General features: G+C 36.6%; 1 protein-coding gene across 1 annotated transcript in view; it reads right to left on the bottom strand.

The window, feature by feature from the left end:
* The window catches only part of LOC136874390 (uncharacterized), a 145,025-nt gene that overhangs the window by 98,988 nt on the left and 19,772 nt on the right, over positions 1-26,265 (bottom strand). The window contains exon 3 of the mRNA XM_068227783.1: positions 18,085-18,203. Within this exon, the coding sequence (XP_068083884.1) occupies positions 18,085-18,203 (119 nt within the window). The remainder of the gene's footprint in view (positions 1-18,084; positions 18,204-26,265) is intronic.

Consider the following 26,265-nt stretch of genomic DNA (forward strand, 5'->3'; position numbering starts at 1 on the left):
TATACCAATTTTCATGTCTGTAACATCTTCAGATATAAGCATCCTCATAAAATAGAATTCAACTCTTTTTTCACTTCATCTCACCCCTGTCAAGTGCCTGTTCCAAAAAAAAAAATACATATTCCTGTATTTTTAAAGGACTTTCCAAATACTAAATTTCATGTCTGTAACATATTAAGTTTTGACATATACTGTAGATATACCAGTACTCATTTTCAAAATTCACCCGCTTTTTTACTTCTTTTCACCCCTCCCCAAGTTGATTTTCCCCCAAAAATGCGTGTTTCTTTATTTTTAAAGGAGATCCCAGATATCAATTTTCATGTCTGTAACATCTTTAGTTTTTTTAGAAATAAGTATCCTCATACAAATAATTCAACTAATTTTTCAATTCTTTCACCCCTCTTAGGTGAATTTTCAAGAAACAAAAGAATACACGTTTCTTTATTTTTAACGGAGATTCCAAATGCTAATTTTCATGTCTGCAACATCTTTAGTTTTTGATATATAAGTATCCTCTTACAAAGAATTCAAATAATTTTTCAATTCTTTCAGCCCCTTAAATGGATTTTCCTTTCTTATTTATTTATTTTTGAAGAAGACTCCAAATACCAATTTTCACCACTGTAACATCTTCAGTTTTTGAGATATCACTATCCTAATCACCCATCCATTATTATTATTATTATTATTATTATTATTATTACTATCCTAATAAAAAGAAAACAAAAAATGTTTGTTTATTTTTAAAAGAGATTAAAAATACCAATTTTCAATGCCTGTAACATGTTAAGTTTATGAAATGTTCTGTAGATATTCCCATTTGAAATATGTACTCCCTTTTTCAGTTCCCATGAAGTGGATTTTCTGAAAATAAATTATCTATATTTCTTTACTTTTTACAGGAGATTCCTATTACCAATTTTCACATCTGTAACAATTTACATTCTGAGATATACTGTAGATAGTCTTTTTCTAAATTCACCCACTTTGTCACTTCTGTTCATCCCCCATTAACTGGATTTTCCAAAAACAAAAATATACGTGTTTCTTTATTTTTAAAGGAGATTCCAAATACCAATTTTCATGTCTGTAACATCTTTAGTTTTTCAGATATAAGTATCCTCGTAAAAGATATTCAACCTCTTTTTCACCTTTCTCACCCCCCTTGAGGGGATTTTCCAAAAACAAAAACAAAATATGTTTATTTTTAAAGGGTATTCTAAATACCAATTTTTACATCTGTAAACTTTTAAGTTTTTGAGATATAGATTTGCTCATTTAAACAATTCACCCCCCTTTTCACCCCCTTAGCAATGGGATATCCAAATACCCTCTTTTAGTGAGCATCTTCACTGTGTAGGTATTCTCTTAGTGAATTGTTTAAAGGAGTATATCTATATCTCTGGGGCAAAAGATCTATATGGGTCTACGCCCCAAACAAATGGCATTTTTAATAAAAAAATTAAAAATATCTATATCTCAAAAACTTAACAGTTTAGAGAAGTAAAAATTGTTATTTAGAATCTCCATTAAAATTAAAGAAATGCATATTTTTTCGTTTTCTGAAAATCCTCTTACTGGGAGTGAAAAGAGGTAAAAAACGGATTCCATTCTTATTATGACGATGCTTATATGTAAAAAACTGTAAACTGAATATATTAGAGACATGAAAATTGGTATTTGGAATTTCATTTAAAAATAAAGAAACACATATTTTTTTGTTTTTGGAAAATCCATTTAAGGGGGATGAAAAGAAGTAAAAAGGGGTAAATTTTTGAAATGAATAAATTTACAGTTTATCTCAAAAACTGAAGATGTTAGATGTGAAAATTGGTATTTAAAGTCTTTAAAAATAAAGAAACACTTATCTTTTTGTTTTTGTAATATTCACTTAAGGTGGGCAGGGCGGGGGGGGGGGGGGGCAAAAAAGGACTGGAAAAGGAGCTGATTTACTTTTATAAGGATACTTATATCTTACAAACTGGAGATGTTACAGACATGAAAATTGACATTTTGAATCGCTTTTAAAAATAAAGAAACACATATATTTTTGGTCTATGAAAATCCACTTAAGGGGAAGTGAAGAAGGAGATGAATTTTTTTTTTTTTTTTTGTAGAAAACTTAAATTTCCAAAACTGAAGATGTTACAGACATGAAAATTGGTGTGTGTGTGTGTGTATGTATACATAAATAAGGCAATAGGCAGCCACTAAGGAAGAGTTTCAAAAACATTCCACCCCTAAGAGGATGAAACTGGGGTAAAATCCTAAAAACAATAATATTCATTCCTCCGAAAGCATTGACAAAGCAAAATTGAAATCGCACTCAGTGATTGCTTCTTTATGTACCAGATGTTAAATACAACAAGTTTAGAAATAAATTCAGCCCTTAAAGGTAAAATGGGGGTTCATACCTGAAAACAAATACAATGTATTCCTTTTTCTATGAAACCGTTTGACATACGAGGTTGAAATTTAACATGATGGTTCCTCCTGTATGTGTTATATATTTTCAATAAAAGTCTTAAAAATAATACACCCCTAAGGGTTTTTGGACTGGGAGTGGGGGCTAACAACATACATATTAATTTTTTGCCAACCGTTTGGGACATATGGGCTTGAAATTTCACATGATGGCTGTCCTATATGTCTTAGATTTTGAATAAGAAGTGGTTTTAAACAATACACCCCTAAGGGGATGGGGGTTGACTAGGGGGTGAGGTCTTGGCCACATAAATATTCATTTCTCTCAAACCACTCAGCATACGAGTTTGAAATTTCATATGACGGTTGTTCCTATATATCTTGGATTTTAAACAAAAAGCAGTCTTAAAATAATACACTTCTAAGATGTTTTGGCTGGGGGGTTGATGACTCGTTTTACATATAGATTTCTTCCATTAATATAGGTCTATGATAATGAATGTTAAATTCCAGATGACAGCTGCATTGTCCTTCCTGTGTACCCAGATCCAGTACCTACACCTGATAACCGAAGATACTGTGCTATACGGAAATCGTATTCGTGTCAGAGATCCTTCTGATTGTTCACATATTATTCCATCTTCTATACATCTACATCTATCCGGACAATAAAATGTAACAATCTACAAAATCCTGTTGTCATCTGTGGTGGAGACCAATGTGACATGCACATACTGGCATGTGAAATACCTTCTAATGTAAATGGAGATTCAGCCAATAAGCTATCAGATTCTTCTGCCATTTTGAGCAGCAGAATTGTGAGGTCTCAACAAGAGAAACTGCACATAATTTTGCTGGAAACTCAAGAGAAACCATTGAAGAAAGAGAAGAAGAAAATGAGAAAAATTATGAAGAAGACATCTTACATAAGAAGAATTCTGATAAACTGAACAAACTTCTGAGACTCCACGGGAAAAAATACCAGGGTAAAAGACTTGAAGATAACAAAAACGTTTTAGCCGAGCGTACAGAGCATAAATTACTTCTGGCAATGTGCTCACACAAGGAAGGTAAAACATTAAGTGAGTACAGTTTTAGTTGATGAAAATTAGAGAGCAATGATTCAACTCGTGGGATCAAAAGAGAACATAAGTGTGCGGGTTAATGATTTCCCTAAATGTTTTAAGGAGAAGAAATAAAAGTATTGAAGATGCTTCAAAGAAAGAGTATGGTTACGACTGTTATTTACCAACAGAGGATGGAGAGGACATGATGGTTTGCAAAAACATTTTTCTAGCCACTACAGGTTTGAAGAAGGATGATTTTGATGACTGGGAAAAATGTTTCTACAGTAACAATGAGGAGGAGGAATCAAAAGAAAATATGAAAAGAGAGCTTCCTCAAGACAGTGACAAAATCAGTTCAGAAAAGCTCAAATTTGACTCAGAAGACAATGGCTGTTGTTAATTCCTAAAGTGCCAGGTTGTTACTGGTGATCTAGTAACTGAATTTACATTGAGCCTTCTTTGAGATAAATTAATAACATGCATGAAATTTACTAGCAGTTGTATCAGAAGCATGATACAGCTCATGTAGAAAGGAAGAGGTTCTGTGAAATTCTGGGGGAAAAGAAACTCTCGGTGTTCAAGCTCAGAGTAAAGATGACGAGTTCAATGTCCATGTACAAAAGAAAGGGGAAGCTCATAAAGCAAAGGAAGAAGCAGAGTTATCCATGTCAGAAGCTACACTTGTTGCATCTATGGATGTCCAAAGTGTACTGCTATGCCCCAAACTACTGGTTTTGAAACAGTATTATAGCCAAAAGCTTCAAAGCTTTTAGCCACTACAGATTTAGAAGGATGATTTTGATGACTGGGTAAAATCTTTCTACGGCAACAATGAGAAGAAGGAATCAAGAGAAAATATGAAAAGAGAACTTCCACAAGACAGTGACAAAATCATTTCAGAAAAGCTTCAAATTCACAATTTCAGCATCTATGTCAAAAATATAAAAGATGATTACTTCTATTTTTGGCACGAAGGCAAAGGGAAAGTTTCAGCCAATGAATTCGCAAGCTGCATCAAAACTTTCATTGGGAACAATTCTAGTAGACTTATTAAAATTGTTCTCATTTCTGATGGGTGCCAGTATCAGAATAAAAATAAGGTTCTAGTGAGTGCTCTGACAGACATACCAGCCGAACTAAGCATTGAAATTGAGCATGTTAGAAAAAGTTCACACAATGGTGGAAGTAGATGGTGTCCATTCTACTTTGGATCGCCTGTTCACTCCACCATCTATTCACCTGCACATTATCTATCCAAGGTAGAAGAAGCTAGAAAGACTCAACCATACAATATTCACTACCTTGACCACAAATTTTTTTAAAGACTATGAACAGCTGCCAGCAAACTTCTCTCCCATTCAGCCTGGTAAAGAGAAGGGTGACCCCACCATGACTGACAGAAGAGGACTGCTCTACAGGAATGGCAAGTGTTCTACAAGATCAGTCTTTCAGATGAATGGCAGGTTCTTCCTCAGAGAAGGCAGAAAGGAAGTCAAAGTGAGCCACAGCTTCTCTGTCATCAACTTCTCAAAATTGAAATGTCAAAATTTGACAGTTTGCAAGGTTTGAAAATGTTCTTACATAAAGATTATCATTACTTTTATGGCATTCTGAGTTACTAACGTCCAGTGTTCATAATGGCCCACTTCGTTGTTGTTAATTTTGTTTCATTTTTACGTTGTTCATTTTAAAAAGTGAATTTTCATCATTTTCTTATATCAATCTGAAGGTTTCTGAACATCTGAGCAGTGATTCATGTATCTCTGCTTTTTGTTCACTATAGCATCATTTTTTTTAACAGTTTGAAGATCATACTTCTCTTCGTTCTCAATAAAGAAGTGTATTTCATCTTGTCATTTATATAGCTAGAATTTTGAATAAAATTATTGAGATATAATGGTTCTGAATAAAGTATTTTTATTTGAAGCAAATAAAAACAACAGTTTTTTGGGGGGGGAAAAGTAGTCCATTCTACAAAATATGTAATTTGAACATTTTCAAGAATATATGGACATAAACAAGAATATTTAAGCATAATTTCAAAATTAAAGAGACATGAGAAAAATCAGTAAATAGCTTTCTTTGTAAATTATTGCTATGCACCAAGAAAGACACAATAGGAAATCTGCTATGTGCCATGAAAGTACAAAAAATAAGCATTGTTAAAGCATGTTCCATAAATCCCGAGTAAATAATAATATTTACTGAGGAAATCGACATACTCTAAGACAGTTTCTGCATAAATTTAACTATTGTATGAAAACTGTTAATGTTTTATGCTTCTGCTAAAAAGTTGTGATTTTGGCACGCAGCATTCTTTCGAAGTGCAGTGACAATATCAAACAATTTCACTTTGTACAGTTTCATATTCTTTTGTCCAGTCAAGTATATAATTGGCTGTACTATTAATAAACTGACTGTATTGAAGTTGTTGTGTTGCAATCGATTCTCCCATTGGTGAAAAAAATTTCACCATGAGAATGTTGGTCGGGAGGGTAGGAAAGGAGGTGGTAGGCCTACGCAATTTCTAATCACTAGGTTGCGCGCCAAAAGCCTTAGCTCAATTCCAAACCCCTCATCAGTGTTCAAATGGAGCGAGGGTATATGATGGTGATTCGTCCATGGGATGAGGACGTTAGGCCTTGACCAGACCCCTTGGTGTTATTTGATAGGCTATGTGCTGACACTGACTTTCACATCCTCTCCCTACCTCATTATCATCACCATCCCACATCCAGACATACAGGTTGCCCACGAGACAAAAAATAGAAAGACCAGCCCCAGGTGAGCCAAATATGTCCTCAGACACTCCTGGCACTAAAAGCTATAAATGAAATAAATAAATAAATTAATTAAAACATGCTTGTAAAATTGCCCAAATTGATAGATTCAATGGGGTATCGAAAAGTGTACATACGTGATTTTTTAAAATCTTATATTTACATCAGTCGATGCAGCAAAATATCAGATATCTTTGTTCAATGACACCAATTTTAGTAATTGGAACTTAAGAGTGAAGAATTTGCTACATGAAATGGTGTTGTAATCATTTGTAGAAAAATAGTATTCTGATTGGATAGAATTTGCTAGCGGAGATTCAGCAGAGTAGCATGCTATACAATAAATAATTTTGTGTGGCTATTTCTAGCCGTGTGCAGACCTTGTAAGGCAGACCCTGCGATAAGGGTGGGCGGCATCTGCCATGTGTAGGTAACTGCGTGTTATTGTGGTGGAGGATAGTGTTGTGTGTGGTGTGTGAGTTGCAGGGATGTTGGGGACAGCACAAATACCCAGCCCCCGACCCACTGGAATTAACCAATCAAGGTTAAAATCCCCGACCCAGCCGGGAATCGAATCTCGGGCCTTCTGAACCGAAGGCCAGTACACTGACCATTCAGCCAACGAGTCGGACCAGTAGCATGCTGAAAAAGAAGCAATGATTAAAACGTGTAAGTCTCAGGAGATTCAAAAAATTTCCCATAAGTAATTTAGAATATGCTAAAGACAAAGAATCTGTTTTTGATTTATGCGTGTCATTTTATTTAAAGAGAACTGTGTGGGAAAGAGCGAGAGCAGCCTGCGTGTGGAACAAGAGGGAGGCTGAAAAAGAGATGGAAATACTGTACAGAAGAGGGCATGAAGGAGAATAACGAGGATGTTGTGAACGGGAAAAAATGGAGAGGATAGGTAGGAACAGTGACCCCTACTTAAGAATGGGAAAATGCTGAGAAGAAGGAGAACAAGAATAACAAGAAGAAGAGAATAAAAGCTATGTGATACTTTTGAGTGGAAAGGAATAGGGAATCAATTGCTGATATGGAAAATGTATTTAACCCTTAAGCTCAATATGTTGAATAATATATTGGTTGATCATTTCCTTCAATTTTGTACACCAATTTGGGATTTACTTTCGACTGGGGATAATGTTGAGGAAAAACTGATATTGTCTGTCATTTATTGCTTACTATATCATCTGAGTATTACATGGTTGTTACTGCTATGTTGTCAGTTAAAGATTTGACAGTGAATTTTGTGAAGAACAGGCTTCTAGATGAGGTACTACTGCAAAAAGATGTCAACAAGAGGAATCAAGTAAAGTTTCTGCTTCCTTACATTAAGTAGAAAGAGTTTGAAAAATGATATACAGAAGCTCTTGGATTTGGTTACCCCATTAAAATCAAGGTTGCAGAGTCAGGAATATATCATCAAGCAAAAGTGGGGATATTGAAGTTCCTAATAGTGTAAATGGAGTGGTAACTCCAATCAACGTAGAAAATGAATTGTCAGTACCTAGTCCCATCTACAATATCTTTTCAGAGCAAAAAATGGAAAGGGCTGGTTATTGAGTGATTTTTACTTTTATTTTTTATTATTTTTTTGGTTCAATTCATCATGGAAATCATATGGTTGCTGTAGTAGAAAGAAATGAGTCTCAGCTGTACGTCTTGAATTTTTGGCAGAATAATGCTTTATTCAGTGGTGGGCTTTAAATAATGTTATAAAAGTATAGGATAAAAGGTTAGGACATCTAATTATGAAACCATTAACAGGATTCAACCACAAGTCAATGGGAAGAATCTAGATGTGATAAAACTGCCTGCAGACAAATGCACCACCTGTATAAACAGACCCAGCAGCCACACAACAAACTTGGGCACTTGCTACAAGACTGCTTCAACTGGTACACAGTTATTTATTTGGACCAGTGACATCCGAGTCTAATGACAGAAAGAAATATATATGGTACTCACATTTTGTTGATGATTTCCGAATACCACAATATGCATAATATGTGGGGCAATAAAACTCTCACCAATGCATTGGCTCCCACTGCTCACAGACATAATGTCTCCTGATTTGTACACAACTACTGCCCTTATCAGGGAATTTCATAAAATCTGTGATAATTCTAAGCTACCTGTGCATAGAAATCTGCTTACTCTCAATCACAGCAGACTAAAGTCACATTGCCCTCCTCTGCGTGAAGCACTGACATGGTTACGAGAAGTTTTAAACCTCTTTATAAGCTATAAATTTCATTTTTGTTCCGTTCTGAAGTGCAATTATAAGAAATAAATTGACCTTTTCAATACAATATATCAATTAAGTGATATTACATCAGTCTTGCAACTGGTTTCAGCCACTTAGTGGCTATCTTCAGCCAAATAAAATTTAACAGATTATTTGATAACTAAAACATACGTATAACAGACAAAGACAATGTTGCAGGAATAATTATAACATTAAATTACATGAAAATAACCTGCTTTCTAGTCATTGACCGGGTCGGGGATGTAATGAATGAATCATATGTAGGCTATTAGTACGATGGGGTCGCCACTCCCAAAGTGATTCGTTTTAATGACTGATAGATGCTATGAAATGAGAATGGAGAGTGTTGCTGGAATGAAAGATGACAGGGAAAACTGGAGTACCCAGAGAAAAACCAGTCCCGCCTCTGCTTTGTCCAGCACAAATTTCACATGGAGGGACCAGGATTTGAACCACAGTATCCAGCAGTGAGAGGTTGATGCGCTGCCATCTGAGACACAGAGGCTCACATTAAATTACGTATAATAACAAAATTTATGGTTATGATCTTCTTGTCATGATATGATGTCTTTTAGTTCACTTAGGACCTCAGGCAAAGATGTAAATCTCTACTGTCTGATATGTTTTAGTTATCACATAATCTGTTAAATTTTATTTGGCTGAAGATAGCCACTAAGTGCCTGAAACTAGTCCCAAGACTGACGTAATATTATTTACTTGATATATTGTATTGAAAAGGTCAATTTATTTTTTATAAGTTTTAACATCATCAAAGAATGGAAGAATTGGTGGGAAGCAGCAACAAAGGTGCACCTACACATCTTCCCAGGTGCCAAATTGGCAAGTGGATTTGAGCTACCATGGAAAATCTGGAATGCCTGAATAGAATTAGAGCAGGCCATGGCAGGTGCATAGACAGACTACATAAATAATGAAACAAGCTACTGATTCCCACAAGTGACTGTGGAACTCTATGTCATACCATTCACCATGTTGCAGTGGTGGTGCATGACCCATATCAATGTGTTAGCACACTAGTTTGTAAAAACATGGATAAAAACGATGTATGGGTATTAAAGCTCAAATAGGAAAATGCATTTTTAAACTTACACAAATCAGTCCTCTCCGTACATCTGCATATATTACATCTTGTAACACAGCTCTATCCGGCAATTTTTGGCAGCATAAATGTCTATAACAGAATCATGGGAACCTCAGATTCATCCTACAGCTTTTCAAGAGGTTCTTCTCAATTGAAATTAATGACAATTTTAATGATCTTTCTTTTGCTTGAGTACTTCTTAAGTAAGATTTTATCCGCTTTACTGCCGACAAAGATCATTTGACAGAAGCGTTAGTAGCAGGAATAGTCAACATTAAAGAACAGAGTTTGGTTACTTCAGGTAATGCCACATTTAATTCTGAACATATATTTATAAAGTTGTAGTATGCAGGACTTTTAAATTCTGTTGGTGCGAAGATGGCCGGCATCTCGAATTTGAGTACCAGGGCATGGAAGTAGCTACCATGTGATTTAAGGGACACTGGGACTGAAGTTAATGAGGTCCAGCTTTGAAATTTTATATGCTTATGAACAGTCATAATATAAACCGCTGTGGGAAATTTGCGCATTGCATGTTGATTAGTTATTGAAATATTAATTATTTTGTACATTTTCATGGGCAAATTATTCAAGATTTACAAAGGTCTGCCGCATTAAACCAACCAAGATAGTGTAACTTTTAGTTAATATTCTATTGCAGTAAAACATTTGGAAGAAACCTACAGATTTGTTTTTGAATTGCATTAATGAGTATGAAGAAATATTTTTTTTGCCATATCCAAGTTTTATTCTACAAAAAATCTTCAATTTTTTAAGTTTGAAATTTTTTTTGCAGCCAGACCAAAAGTGCAATCCTAAAATAGATCCATAGGTTCATAGTCATTGCGATGAAGATAATACATGCACATTTTGAAAGCAATATCGTAAGATTTATGATGCGTGTAACGTTTTGAATGCCTGAAAAAGTGAATCAGATAAAAAAGCAATTTTCTAAAATAATGGACAATTTACAAGGTTTCAGGTTACCAAAGATATTAGAACTGTCCTGCAGCATAGGTGACACCCTCCTTCTTCTGTTTTACAGCCTCCTTCATTTTGGTCAGTTTCACCTTCCGTCGACATGCCTTTCGCTTCTCCATTGATGACCGCAGACTTTCATACTTCCTGCGACTGTCGCATCTTTCAAGTGGTTTGTTGTGACATGAGATACTGAAGTTTGTGTTATTCCTGATTTCAACCCTCTTATTGCACTAAACCCCATGTTGAATTCTGCTACAGCATTACAAACAGCAATTTCAAGTCTCCTCCCTGAAATAAAAATCTCTTTTGGGCACTTCCTCCAGATAACAGAATGCAGAGACTCATTCTGATTTTGAGTAGCACCCCGGATGCATCTGTATAGTAGCTCATGTGATGCAACCCTTTCATAAATACGCATAATCTTTACAACTAAAGGTTCTAAAAGCTTTACAGCCATTTTGTCATGGCTCTGTGGGGTTTTACTGCCATGTTACTTGATTGTAAAAGCACCAAGACTCAGAACCTTCAGGGCACTTCCTGGGCTGGGGCTTACTGCCAGTTGACATGTAGTGGCATAGAGTGGCAAACACTGCTTTTCTTCATATCTGCAATATTAGTTATGTTCTGTACTATTGCATTCCTTTAATAATTTGTAAGTTTTGTTATCGTGGCATTAGTAAGACCAGCTGTACAACCACCAAGTTGTACATCTTTCAACTTCCAAGTCTGTACCACCTGTCACAAGCTTGTTCCCATTCTCTTTGCTCCATGGTTGACACATTCCTCCACTAAAAACAACACAGTACAGACCGAGAGATATAGGAGGCCTTTTTGAATCACTCCTATGAAATGAAATAAAGAATTCTGCTTGAATCCACCATTAATTGTCGCTGTTTGTGAGTTGAACGAAAGTGGGCATTTAAAGGACTGCACGCCAGGCATTTAAAAACAATGCTAGAGCTTTAAAAATGGCGGAATTTGGATAAAAACACTGCTATCTGATCCGCAGGGGTTAGGGGTGTATTAATATGGAAAAAACTTAAAATCAATATTTTTTCATATATTTCACCAAAATTTCAGTCCCAGTGTCCCTTAACCAGGGACTCACATAGCTGAGCAGGAAATGAGTCCATGCATGGTTCAAACAAGTCAAAATCAAAAAGAGAAAGAAATTCCAGCTTATTCAGTTGGGAAAAAAACGGTACATTATATGTCGAACCATTGTATCAAGTACTTCACAATACAGTCTGCTGTATGATTTCTGTTTGTCAATTTCCACATCACCAATTCATTGCCTTTTAACTCTAACTTCATTTTCATTTGACGAAACTGATGAATGTTTGTCTATACACTGCTTCCAAAAAACTTAAATTTATCAGGTTTGTCATTCAAAAATGTCTTGAATTCATCGACCTTGGCAGTACAATATCTTATGTCATTAATTTTGGTTTGTAAAATGTTGAACAAGATTTCACTTGAGATAATACAGATGAGAATAAATTTAAAAGAAAAATATATTCAAAATCTTGTATAGTGGCAGAGAAGCCTCTCCAACAGATCCTTGTTTTACTGTTCCATTCTTTGGTGTTGCTTATGACTGACTTGAAGAATGTCTTCAGGTCCATTTTTTACTTCTGATATTTCTTCAACCAAATGATCTGTATATATTCAACGGGTCAAGACAACTGATGGCAAATGCTTAGTAGTAAATGCCTCAAATGCTGCTTTTCTCTTTGAAGATCCTGAGAAAATTTGCGATCCCAGTTAGAGCTTCAAAGAATACATTCCTTAATGCCTTTAACAGATTGTTTTATAACTAGGTTTAGCTTGTGAGCATAGCACTGCATAAATAGGGCTGACTAATATTTGGCAAGACTAATCTGTTGTAGACTGTTGTGTTCTCCAACCCTAACAGAACACCCATCGTACTTTTGAGCGACTAATTTGTCACTAAATTAGAGTTCATTGATTAAACTGAAATCATGCCCAGCCAGAGTAAGAACAGAGTGATCGGTACTTACACCAATGAACTGAACAAATCTCTCCTGAATATCATCATATGTAACATAACGAAGCACAGATGTTCTAAGTCCATGGCCTCATCTTTTACCACAGCTAAAAATAGTGTTTCTTTGGTCTCGTCTTTTATTTTATTTAACAAAACAGCTGAGACTGAATTGATTAACTCATTCTGGATATCATGGGAAATACCAAGAACAGATGTTTCGAAGTAGTTCCATCATTTTTCATCATAAGTGGCTCTATAGTGGAGCAATTCAGCAAAATTTCCTCTATTGATTGAGTTGTGGTTTACAGTATGGCTCCTAAAAGGCAGCTCTTGCTCCACCAGGAAACAAACAGTATCTATTAGACAACTAACTACAGTATATACCTGTTTGCTTTAATTTTTTCATTAGGTTTGTCTCAGTTAACTTTGAACTCTCCAACAGATTTTCTTTTCACCATTCTGTTCTTTGGTGTTGCTTATAACCAACTTGAAGAATGTCTTCAGATCCATTTTTTTACTTCTGATATTACTTCAACAAAACAATCTGTATATATTCAACGGGTTGGGGCAACTGATGGCAAATGCTTTTCTCTTTGAAGATCCTGAGAAAAAAAGTTGTGAACCCAGATAGAGTTTCAAAGAATACTTTCCTCTAATCTAGTGCTACCAAACTTCAGTAAAGCTATTTTGGAATTAACATGGTCTGCAGACTGTTCATGTCATTTCTTTAGTACATGATAATGCTATTAACATCACAAACTCCCTTTGTTATCCAAACATTCATGTCTGTGTAAAATAAAAGGCAAGGCCAGCAATACAAGGAACACTACTTCTTACAGCCACACAGGCATGTATCATTTGTGCAACAGGAATCATTAAACCATCATATTTTGCCTCTTCTTCCTGTTACCATAGCCTTCCATTTTCAATGATTTGTATCTAAGCAGCAAGAGTTCGGCTGGATAATGAATTAAGTCCTCAATAACACAGCAGCGTTCATCCTCCTTCATAACTGAATCTCCCTTTAACCACAAGAAAGCCACAGCAAGCACAAGACATGCTCCTAACAATCACCACTGAACACTGCAAATGATTACTGTTAAGTTAACCTCCTGACTGAGGCAAACACGCAAGCCTAGTCGCCAGCATGGTCAGCTCTGTTGCCGTATTTCTGAATGCATCGAATGCGCAAGTGTACGCCGACTGAATTCAAGCTCCTCATGTTTGCCTTGGAAAAATGACAAACAGAGCACATATCTTCATCATTCGACAGAAGTGAAACTCATATACAGATAAGAAAGGATTTCCACCTTATCAATACAGTTTATTGTAATTTTTATATATATACATATATACAAAACTATGTTCAGCAATGATGATCAGATAAGGTCGAAACTTGTACTGTGAGATAAAAAGAATTTTTACAATAAACAGTATTGACAAGGTGGAAATCCTTTCTTGTCTGTATATGTGTAATCTGTCAATACGGCATGAAACTCATAAATCACGAGATGTGAAGCTTTTATTACTAAAAGTGGTATTTATGCAGAAGAGGTTTTATGGTTGTTATAATACAGTATATGGTATTAAATAAACAATTTATATGCCATAATATTATGTAGCCATATTCATTGATCTTTCATTTTAGATGGTGTTAGCCCAGCTAACACGGCTAACATGAGCCCACCTTAGCACACTGGGGCGAAACGCTAGCAACCAAGAATGAGTTACCTGGAAAATTTTTATGTCCAATAACAGACCATTTATATTGGTATTATAAATTGACTCATTCGGGACAAATATTTTAGATTCCCTATGGGAATCAACATCTATATCATAACATAGACCCGCCGCATCTGCTGTGTTGTCAATGAATGTGCTATCCACGCATCTCAAGGAAGTCCAAAGGAATTTCTTATGGCAACTCTAGAAGCTGTGCAGTGCATTGAGAACTTTGACATTAAGTCATAAGAAACCAAAATCCTTGCTTATTGGCCATTTTTCTTTGCTGTGTACAGCTCTGTATAATATTGTTTATTTCAAGAAGATTATTTCCCAAGATACATCTGTATTAGCTATACTCTAAATAAATGACTATAACTTACTCATTTTATGGTGACATATGTTTCATAGGCCAAGTCAGAAGTTCTTAGATATTTTAAGTTGTACTTTGCACTCATTTCAGTGCAGAGGTTAGTAGTTTTCAGTGAGACAATGGACATGAATACTGTATGTCTTTTTGTTGAAGAGTATAGAATTCAGTACAATTCAACAATAAAATGATGTTGCAGAATGAATGAACTGCACAATCGTAAAGAAAGTTCATTACAAGTCACTTCATTCTAAGCTCAGTAAAGTTTTTTGAATGGAAGCTGTTCATACAGTGGTTCATCTGATTAGTTGGCATCCTGCATCTGCCCTACAGGAAAGCTACCCTCAGATCTTCAGAACATGCAAAAGCCAGATCTTGCCAAGATTTAATGTTTTTGCCAACTGCTTCATTCTTAGAAGTGTAAAACATAGGGTTAAGAGGGAATTGTATTAGTGTTTATTCACATCCATATTTAATGATTTGGTTTTTGTCAAGTGCGTGTTAAGAGAGACTTTATTTTTAAATATATTTATTCATTCAGATCTTAACAAATAATATTTTGACATAGTGTGAGACATGGACACAAAGCCTAGAATATACCATTTCCCTGGGTTGGATGGACTTAAAAGACAAATAAAAGATTACATGGCTTACTTGGATGTGTTATGCCTTTGCTAGTGAGATGTAATGCTTACAGTGCACTATGTCTTCTAGTATGGGCTAGAATAAATTTGTTACTTTCATTGATCTGTCTCAGTCTCATCCTTGGCTTTGACAACGTGAAAGTGACCAAGGTATGAGTGATGCTAGTAATACCATTCTTTATGCAGCCAGTACTTGTTATGAATGTATCGTTATAGGGTTGGTTGTTGCATGCATTTCAGTGAGCGTGGCAGACTGATATGTAATAGTAACTTCCGGCTTGGTGAGGAAAGGAACAGGATATTACCTCACTCCTTATTTCCCTAGTAAGCCTCTTCAGTGATGCCAGGCTATCTATGACAGCTGTTGGCAGAGCTGTGGAGGATCAAACCAGCCTTCAGGATGAATACCTAACATACATACTTGGATGTGTAGCATAGTTACTCATATTGAAGGTGCAGAGAATTACCGAGTGAGTTGGCCGTGCGGTTAGGAGCGCGCAGTTGTGAGCTCGCACCCGGGAGATAGTGGGTTTGAACCCCACTGTCGACAGCCTTGAAGATGGTTTTCCTTGGTTTCCCATTTTCACACCAAGCAAATGTTGGGACAATACCTTAATGAAGGCCATGGCCACTTCCTTCCTGTCCCTGTCCCATTGTCGCCATAAGACCTATCTGTGTCAGTGCGACGTAAAGCAAATAGGAAAAAGAAAAGCAGGAGCAGAGAATTTAAAAAAATTGACAGTTAATCTTTGAAATGCTTTTCAATGGATTATTGTCCAAATGGCTAAAAAAAAGGGAAAAGAATATTTTAGGCAAATATGTGATCTTCAATTAAGGAAAAGAGAGTAATGGGCCATGGAAGGTGGAAAAAAAAAAGGAAAGACCCGACAAATCCAATACCGTCGATCAGAAGAGAGCAAGAGTTGAGTTGACCAAGGGAGGTAGGATAGGGAAGATGAATGTGAGGAGCCTAGTACTAGTAAGTGAAAGTATTGTCAGACTAAGTTGGGAACACCATGACTGTCCCATGTTCCTAAGTTGAGATCCACTGCAGGGCTCACCTCTTTTGACCTCTTTTGTAAATTTGGATGTGTAAGAAATATTGGGAGAATTGTATGATGTTTACAACTGCTGTAAGAAAGATGATACTCATCCAGATGAGTGCAGTCCAACTTCAGTCTCTATCACCATCTTAAGTACCTTGCTTTGCTTAGTTGAACATTCATGCATTACTCGTACACTTTTTAGTGATAGATGGATACCCTAGTGCTGAATCGGTCGACCTCGGCAATCTTCGAGATTCGTATTGGCAACCTTTGAAACACAAACTATGAATCGCTTATGCATCGCTGTACGACATCTGGCGTACACTTTACGTAATATTACTGTTGTTGTTTACACAGCAAAGCCAAACTATAGAATCCATGCTAGGAATAAGATTTGCATCAAGAAATGTTATATAATGTGTGTGTGACACAGTCTTGGCTTAAGATAATAAAGGTTTAGAAAATTCATATTGATCGATCGATTATCGATTCAATTCAGATTTAATTTCCATTCAGTTGGCAGTATTACTGGAATCGGGAGAGCTCCCTCCTTACTCCTCACCCCCGTGCATAAATCTATCACTAAAAAGTGTGTGAGTAATACAGTATGCGCAACTGTTAGTGATACCTGGTTTTGCGGTGGTAAGGAGTAAGGAGGGAGCTCTCCCGGTTTCGGTAATACTGCCAACTGAATGGAAATGAAATCTGAATTGAATTGAACCGAGAGTATGATCGATCGATAAGAATTTTCTAAACCTTTGTTATATTAAGCCAACAACTGTGTCACACATACATTATATAACATTATATAACATTTCTCGATGTGAATCTTGTTCCTAGCATGAATTCTCAGAAATATCACTTTGGCTATGCTGTGTAAACAATAGTACTAGTACGTAAAGTGTACGCCAGATGTCTCAAGGTGAAGCATACTCAATTCATACTTTATGTGTCAAAGGTTGCCAGTACGAATCTCAAACATAACCGAGGTCTACCGATTCAGCACCAGGGAGTCCAGGTATCAATAAAAGTTGTGCGTACTGTACACAACTATTGATAGATAGATAGATAGATAGATAGATTGATAGATAGATAGATAGATAGATAGATAGATAGATTGATTGATTGGAGCCTCTGTGGCTCAGACGGCAGTGCGCTGGTCTCTCACTGCTAGGTTCTGTGGTTGAAATCCCGGTCACTCCATATGAGATTTGTGCTGGACAAAGCAGAGGCGGGACAGGTTTTTCTCCAGGTACTCTGGTTTTCCCTGTCATATTTAATTCCAGTAACACTCTCCAATATCATTTCATTTCATCTGTCATTCATTAATCATTGCCCCAGAGGAGTGCGACAGGCTTCGGCAGCCGGCACAATTCCTATCCTCGCCGCTAAATGGGGGCTTCATTCATTCCATTCCTGACCTGGTCGAGTGACTGGAGACAGGCTATAGATTTTCATTTTCATTTTCATTTTCATTGACTGATTGATTGATTGATTGATTGATTGATTGATTGATTGATTGATTGATTGATTGATTGATTGATTGATTGATTGATTGATTGATTGATTGAATTACGTATGTCTGCGTGACCTTTTTTTTAAGGATTAACATTATGAGGCTATTCTTTTTTAGTATATATAATAAAATAGTAACTGATTTTTTACCTGGTCCAAGAATAAAACGCCTTTATTAATATCATCTCGTGGAAATGTGGCAAATATACCAGCTGTCGCATTATCACCAATAATTTGACGTTCTCCACTATCAAAATTGTAAATGGCATCTGAAAGGCAAGAAATTGGTTGTAAATATCATTTTAATAGACATTTACAATGTAGAAATGTAACAAAGGGGTGAACTGGGAAAAAAATTAAAATATATGGAAATAATTGAACTGATCTAAGTCTGAGTATAATTGTAGTGAATCCTCTATGAGCTGGGATATCCCTGCAACAGAGCTTGGGGTCCAGTGGCCAATGTTGTTGCTTACTTAGTACTACCCAGGAGACACATTTAGGGCACTTTAAGGTTATACCTACAGACGTGAAGCAACCATGTCTCTGCTAGGTTTCAATTTAGTTAGAAAGGCATGGACATCTTTAAACAGAATTAGGACAATTCACAGAAGATGTAAATTTTGGCTTCACAAGTGGAGAAAAGCTGAAAAATCATAGTGCAAGTGTGACAATGTTCCCCAGACCATCCAACACGTTGCTACGGAGTGCCCAAGAAGAAGATTTGAAGGAACTGTTCAAGATATTCACATTGCCACCAATGAGGTTGTGAACTGGTTGAATACACTGGACATTACATTTTAATTTACCTGGATCTCTAAATACTATATATAGCTTATAATTATTATAAGATATTATATATAATATATATAATTATATAATATATATAATCATTTTTTAGCTATGAGTGAGCATCACAAAGAATCAGTCATGAATATACAACAATAGATAAAGACCTTAAAATCTTGCATTATGAGCAAAAAGGCACCTTGCTCAACATTCTCGAGAGTATCCATATTGATATAGATCAGTTTAGGAACCCTCTTATAATTTAAATGAAATCAATGGGAAGAAAAGAACATTCTACTTAAAACATTAGTTCTATATATTTATCAGCACTTCTATAATAAAAATAAACCCTGCCTCCATCTCTCCAACTCAATACCACTCCTCCCTCCTCCTCTCCCCAACAGCTCAGCACCTCCCTCCCTTTCTCCCTTCACTCCTCCCATCCTCGCTGAGCCAGCAATGGACACGATCAGTGAGAACGGGACCATTAAATTGAGAAGGTCAGGCTGTTTGAGAGGGTAATTATTTAATAAGTAAGTTTAAAGTTTTCTTCACACTTATTTTTTACTTATTAGCCCAAGTTTTTCCATTACAGACTTGAACTTCATTGGCGGTTTTCACTAGGAGTCACGTACATTTTACCTGGTATTTGTTTTACCTGGTATTTGTTTTCTTCTCAAACATAGTTTCTCAATTTTTCACTGCCCTCTTGACTGTGATAGCAACTCAATGAAGACAGACTGTCGTTTTAAATTTTCTAATTGTAACACACTGCACGTTTAGACTAAGAGATCCACAATGTCGCCATAATCACTCATTATTTTAATTCCAACATGCCTCATTTGTTTTCATTCTTTTCTTCATTGTGTTTTAACATAATTTTTTAGCATCAATTATGTAAAAATGTTAACCCCCTTTTTTCACTGAAGATGGCTCAAATGAGTTGAAACATGTATGACTAATATTACTCCATCTAAAGGTGGAGATGTGTATGTATGAATAGGAGGACATATTAAAATTTCCTTTGTAAAGCTTATTCATCATCATCATTGTACAGTTCCATTTTCCTGGGTACTGTTAATGAGCCTCTTCCACTTCTTCCTGTCCATATATAGTACAACTTGTCATGGAGAACATCATCCACTGTCCATCCTCTGGAAACTAGATCAACCTTGATCATGTCCATCCATCGGGTTTTAGGTCTTCATACAGGTCTTTTCCCTTCCACCTGTCTTTCCAAATTTATTCTGGCTGTTCTTGTAGGCTCCATCCTCATCACATGCCCGTACCACCGTAGTCTGGATGTGCCGATTCGGTCTAATAGGGATGTCTTTATTCCAGCTTCTTTCCTCACCTTATTTCTTAACGTGTCCATCTTGGTCTTCTGGATGGTGGATCTAAGAAATTTCATCTCTGATGCTTGCAGTCTTGATGAATCTCTTTTTGTGAGAGTGCATACTTCAATCCCATAGGTCAATTTTGGTATGAAATAGCTGTTAAACATCATCTGTTTGGCCAGTTTTGGAATCATGTCATACCATAAAAGTGTTCTTACTTGTTAGTAGAATTTTGATCCTTTTTGCACTCTGTTTGTAATTTCCTTTCTGACCAAATTATTCTAGGTAAGGGAAACTATCCACACACTCTAGCTGATGGTCTCCTAGTTTTACACTTGCTGGACGCCCTTCTCTGTTGACTGCCATCAACACTTTCTTGGTCTCGCTGATGTGTTAAGGTTATATTCCTGGCACTGGGTTTTCCACACGTTGAGTCTGGTCTGTACCGGTACTTCCTCTTTTGTTTCACCCCAAATCATGATATCATCAGCAAAGGCCACTGCATACAGTTCACCTAACTTTTCCTTGATGTTCTTCATTATATTGTCCATAACAGTGACGAACAGTAGTGCAGACAGTGCACTTCCTTGTTGAACTCCACTCTTGGTATCAAACCATGATGATAGACCTTCCCCAATTTGTACACAGATAGCACAGTCTTTGTACAACATCTGAATTTTCCTTACCAGTTCTTCAGGCACATTTCTTTTCCTCAGGCACTCACAAATCTTATCTCTTATAACATTATCATAGGCCTTTTCTATATCCAGAAATACAATGGCCAGGTTCTTGCCTTTCTCCCAATACTTTTTCATCAGTATGTGGGTGCTAAAAATTAGATCCATTGTTGATCTGTTACTTCCGAATCCATATTGCTTCTCCACTAACTGTGGTTCAATGATGGTTCTCAATCTCCTTTTTATGATCTTCTCTAGAATTTTGAGCCCATGAGACAGCAGTGTTATTCCTCTATAGTTCGTGGGTTTCTGTCTGCTGCCTTTCTTAAACAGGGAAATTATAACTCCCTTGCTCCAATCTGCAGGTATATTGTTGTCTGTCCATATGGCATTTAGTACTCTGTGCAGCCATTGTATACCTTGGATGCCTGCTGCCTTTATCATGCCCGCATTCACTTCATCTGCACCTGAAGATTTTCCTTTAGGTATGGATTTTAAAGCTGTCTCAGTTTCTGTCCAAGTGATGGGAGGTTCGTCATTGAAGGCTTGGATTTCTGCTTCTGTATTTTGTTCTTGAACTTGTCTATTCAGTAGGTGGTCGAAATGGTTCTTCAGGACTTCTCTCATGTCACTTTCTGTCCTAATCAGATTTACATTTTCATATTCAAGTGCCTTTATGGTATTCATTGGTTTCCTTTTACCTCTGATAACATTATACAGTAGTTTCTTATTGCCTCTGCTGTCTTCCTCCAGTTTCTGAGTGAATATATTGCATGCCTTGGTCTTTTCTTCTGTAACTGTTCTTTTAATGCCCAATTTCTTGTTTCGGTATAATTGTTCGAGGTTTCTGATCTTTGCCTTGTCTCTAGTAAGATCTGGTTTATTTTTCTCCCGATCCCTTTCTTTCCACAAGAGATTTCCTTCTCTGATTGCTGCTCTCACTCTTTCATTCCACCACAGTGTTTCCTTCTCCCTTGTTTTCATACTTGTCTTTCCACAAACTTCAGTTGCTTCCTTAACCAATGTGTCCCTTAGTCTGGTCCATTCTGCCTCTCTCCTTTTTTCCTTTCTTCTCTTGGTGACAGGGCTTTTATCTGGTTCTGATACTCAGTTCTCTTATCTGTTTTCTGGAGTTCTCATACTTTGATTTTTGGCATTTTCCTGTTCTGTACTTTTGGCACATAGATGTTTCTCAGGTCCACTACTAATAGATGGTGGTCACTGTCAAGGCTCTCGCTGGATGTTACTCTGACATCTGTTACCATTCTGCTCCCTTCTTCATCTGAGATGACATACTCAATTACAGTCTTTTGTAGTATATCCCAACTGTACCGTGTTATCTTATGGCTCTGTCTCTTCTTGAACCACCTATTTTTCACCACCAACCCATTCCTCATACAGAAGTCAAAGAGATGTTCACCTTCTATATTTCTTCCACCATATCCATGAGGTCCCATTACGTTCTCATATCCTGTTCTATCTGTCCCAATCTGTGCATTCAGATCTCCTATAATGATTACTTTCTCTTTACTAATAACTTTTTCAAATCATCAAGAAATTGGTTCTTATCCTCTTGACAACATCCAGTTTGAGGTGCATACTCCTGTACCAAAGTTAGTTTTTCTTTCCCTACATGCACAGCCACTTTTATTATTCTCTCACTGACATACTGAATGTCAGCAACTCCTAGATCTTTACTCATGATGAACCCAACACCATTCCTTATCTCTTTGTCATTTCCATGTCAATACAGCGTATACTCTTTTCTTAATTTCTTAATTCCTTTCCCTCTCCATTTGGTTTCACTCAGCCCCAATATCATTAATTTCCTCCTTTCCATGAGGTCCACTAGTTCTTCACATTTTCCTGTGAGACTGAGTAAGTTGATGGTCCCAATCCATGTTAGTCTCCTCCGAGATTTTTGCAAGAACCTATCTATCATCAGGTCATAAACCATCATCCCTGACATGAGTCTGCTCATGCTGACGTCTTAATTTAGTTGATAAATGCCTTCCGAGGCTCTTGTGTGTTGTGAAAGCAACAACAAATAAGCTCTTTTACTGGCTTGAGGATTTTCTTCTGGGGTTTATTCCCTTAGTCTTTGAGGATCCCTTCTTATCCCACAAGGCAGGGTATCCATCTGTACTACCCCCCAGAGGAATGGGTTGCCTCCCCTGCCAGCTCCGAATCATATTCTCTTCTTTTGCTGGCGTTGAGGTCTTCACTTGTTACCCTGAGCTGGGACCCTTTACCAGATGTTACACACCGGGTCAGTGTGCTCTGGGACTCACATAGGCAGGGGCGCCACTCCCTGGGCAGGGCTGCCTCTAAAAGGGTCCCTACCTGTGACCTATTGTAAAGCTTATTGTAATATTTAAATTTCCAATGTATCCTTATTTTGCCAAACAAAATAATAATAATAATAATAATAATAATAATAATAATAATAATAATAATACAGTAGAGTCTCGATTATCCTACCTAAATGGGACCTGGAGTACGTTGGATCACCGAAAATGTCGGATAATACAGAATAACTTTGAAAATGAACTAAAACAAACAGGAAGGCTACACTGTATTACTATGTTTTACGGTACTCTATTTATTGACTTATCAGTTCAATTGTATTATACAGTAGATGCAGTATTGAACGAAAACATGATAAATGTCTTACGAAAAGAAACTTGTCAACAATGTCTTCTTGCCTGCTGATTCGCGTTTTCTTGCTGCGAGATCCCGCCATCGACGATAATCCTTCACTGTGAGTCGTTTTCTCCTTTTGTTCTGCAATGACTCGTTCTTCTTCTTCATCATCCTATTTTCGTTAGCATTCACAAGCAACTGATCTTGTGCAAACCACTTACATCTTGAGTCGTAGCATCCTCACAGCCAGGAATGCAATTCAGTAAGGGAACAATGCTTTCCATGTCTTCTTGTACCACCTCCTCTCGATGTTCAACTTCACTCAACAGTTTGTTCCATGACTTTCTAATGTCATTGTTTCAACTTCTTCCCAAGACTGCGCTATCCAGTATACCACGTCTTTCATGTTGTTTCGCTTTAACTTTTCTATCATGTCATTGCCATTGTCCATTTTCTCTATCAGGGATGAAAGGAGTTTCTGTCGATATTTCCTCTTCAATGTTTCCAGCACACCTTGGTCCATTGGCGGCATAATGATGTCACATTAGGAGGGAGGAACATGACTTTGATGTCACCACTTCTAAGTTGCTCTTCAGTTGGGTGTGATGGGGCATTGTCTAGTAGAAGAAGTGCTTTTCTAGGGAGATTGTTCGAAGCTAGAAATTTTTCTACATCTGGAAAATTTTTTGTAAAAAACAGTCTTTTAAGAAGTCAGCAGACATCCAAGCAGCCTTCTGATTCATGTAATGGACTGGAAGAGCATTAACAGAATGTTTTTAAATGTCCTAGGCTTCTTTGCTTTACCAATCATAAGCAATTTTGCTTTCAAGTTCGCAGTAATATTACCACAGGCAAGGACAGTAACTCTTTCCTTACTACGCTTGTAGCCAGGTGCAGACGTCTTGGCTTGGGCTGCGAGAGTTTTGATGGCAGCATCTTGAAATTCAGTCCAGTCTCATCACAATTAAAAATCTGACCACCAGTTAATCCTTCAGCAAGAATTATTTCTTGATATTCCTTTTTAAATTTCACAATCTCACCGGATTTAGCTGACAGTTTTTCTCCACAGATATTAAGCTGCCTAATGTTGTACTGTTTTTTCCACCGATCAAGCCACCCAGCACTAGCAGTAAAATTAAGGTCCCCTTCATAAAACTCCTTCTGGAAATACACCGCCATTTCTTGCAGAATGGGGCCAGAAAACAGGCTAAAATAAGTAAATCCATCTTCCTTCCCATTTCACCACCCCATTCAACCATCCACATTAATTTTAATTTATTTCAATTTTAAAATTCATATAGATTTTAAGTAAAACAAGATACTTATTAAGATTTGATAGGATTTGATAGGATTTGATACAGGAAATGAAGCTGATTTCTTGCAAACGATAAACTTAGTAACAAATTTCTCTTTGACTATGTCATAAATAATAGTGTAATACCAAAGGAATGGAAGGAATCTATAATAATACCAATTTATAAAGGAAAGGGTGATAAAAGGAAACCAGAGAACTACAGACCAATCAGCCTGACCAGTATAGTTTGTAAAATTCTGGAGAGTTTAATATCGAAGTACATCAGAGGGATATGTGATGATAAAAATTGGTTCATGAGGAGCCAGTATGGATTTAGAAAGAAATTTTCTTGTGAGGCACAACTGGTGGGATTTCAGCAGGACATATCAGATCAGTTGGATTCAGGAGGTCAGTTAGATTGCATAGCCATAGATCTTTCCAAAGCCTTTGATATAGTGGAACATGGAATATTATTAAAGAAATTGGAGGGAATAGGATTGGACATAAGGGTTACACGTTGGATAAAAGCATTTCTAAATTCAAGGGTTCAGAAAGTCAAAGTAGGAAATAATGTATCGCAGGAAGAGAAAGTTTGGAAGGGAATTGCACAGGGTAGTATAATCGGTCCGTTACTTTTCTTAATATACGCAAATGATTTAGGGAACAATATAACATCAAAAATAAGATTGTATGCAGATGACATAATTGTTTATAGAGAAATAAACAACATTGAGGATTGTTCAGAATTACAAAGAGACCTTGAAAGTATCCAACAATGGGTTGAAGAAAATAATATGAAGGTTAATGGAGGCAAATCAACTGTTACAACTTTTACAAACAGGAGCTTTAAAACTGAATTTGAATATACTTTGGATGAGGTAGTTATCCCAAAAGATGGCAAGTGCAGATACTTAGGTGTGAGATTTGAAAGTAATTTGCACTGGAAGGGTCATATTGATGACATTGTTGGGAAAGCATACAGATCATTACATGTCATAATGAGGCTACTTAAAGGATGCAACAAAGAATTAAAAGGAAAAGTTACTTGAGTATGGTTCGTCCATTATTGGAATATGCAAACAGTGTTTGGGATCCTCACCAAGAATACCTAATAAAAGAAATAGATAGTGTGCAGAGGAAAGCAGCAAGATTTGTAACAGGGGATTTCAGGAGAAAGAGTAGTGTATCAGAAATGTTAAAGGAACTTGGGTGGGAAACTTTAAGTAAGAGAAGGGAGAAAACTAGACTTACAGGATTATATAGAGCCTATACAGGAGAAGCAGCATGGGGAGATATCCGTGAGAGGCTTCAGTTGGAAAATAATTATATCGGCAGGACTGACCACAAATATAAAATTAGAAGGAATTTTAGCAGAAGCGATTGGGGTAAATTTTCATTCATTGGGAAGGGTGTGAAGGAGTGGAACAGTTTACCAGGGGTAGTGTTTGATCCTTTTCCAAAATCTGTACAGATATTCAAGAAGAGAATAAACAGCAACAGAGAAAATAAATGAAGTGTTAGAGGGCATTCGACCGGTGGAGGTTATTGTAAATAAAAAAATGTGTGTGAATAAATTAATTCCATCCCCTGG

Source organism: Anabrus simplex, chromosome 5, assembly GCF_040414725.1.
Source record: "Anabrus simplex isolate iqAnaSimp1 chromosome 5, ASM4041472v1, whole genome shotgun sequence".
NCBI classification, from domain to species: domain Eukaryota; kingdom Metazoa; phylum Arthropoda; class Insecta; order Orthoptera; family Tettigoniidae; genus Anabrus; species Anabrus simplex.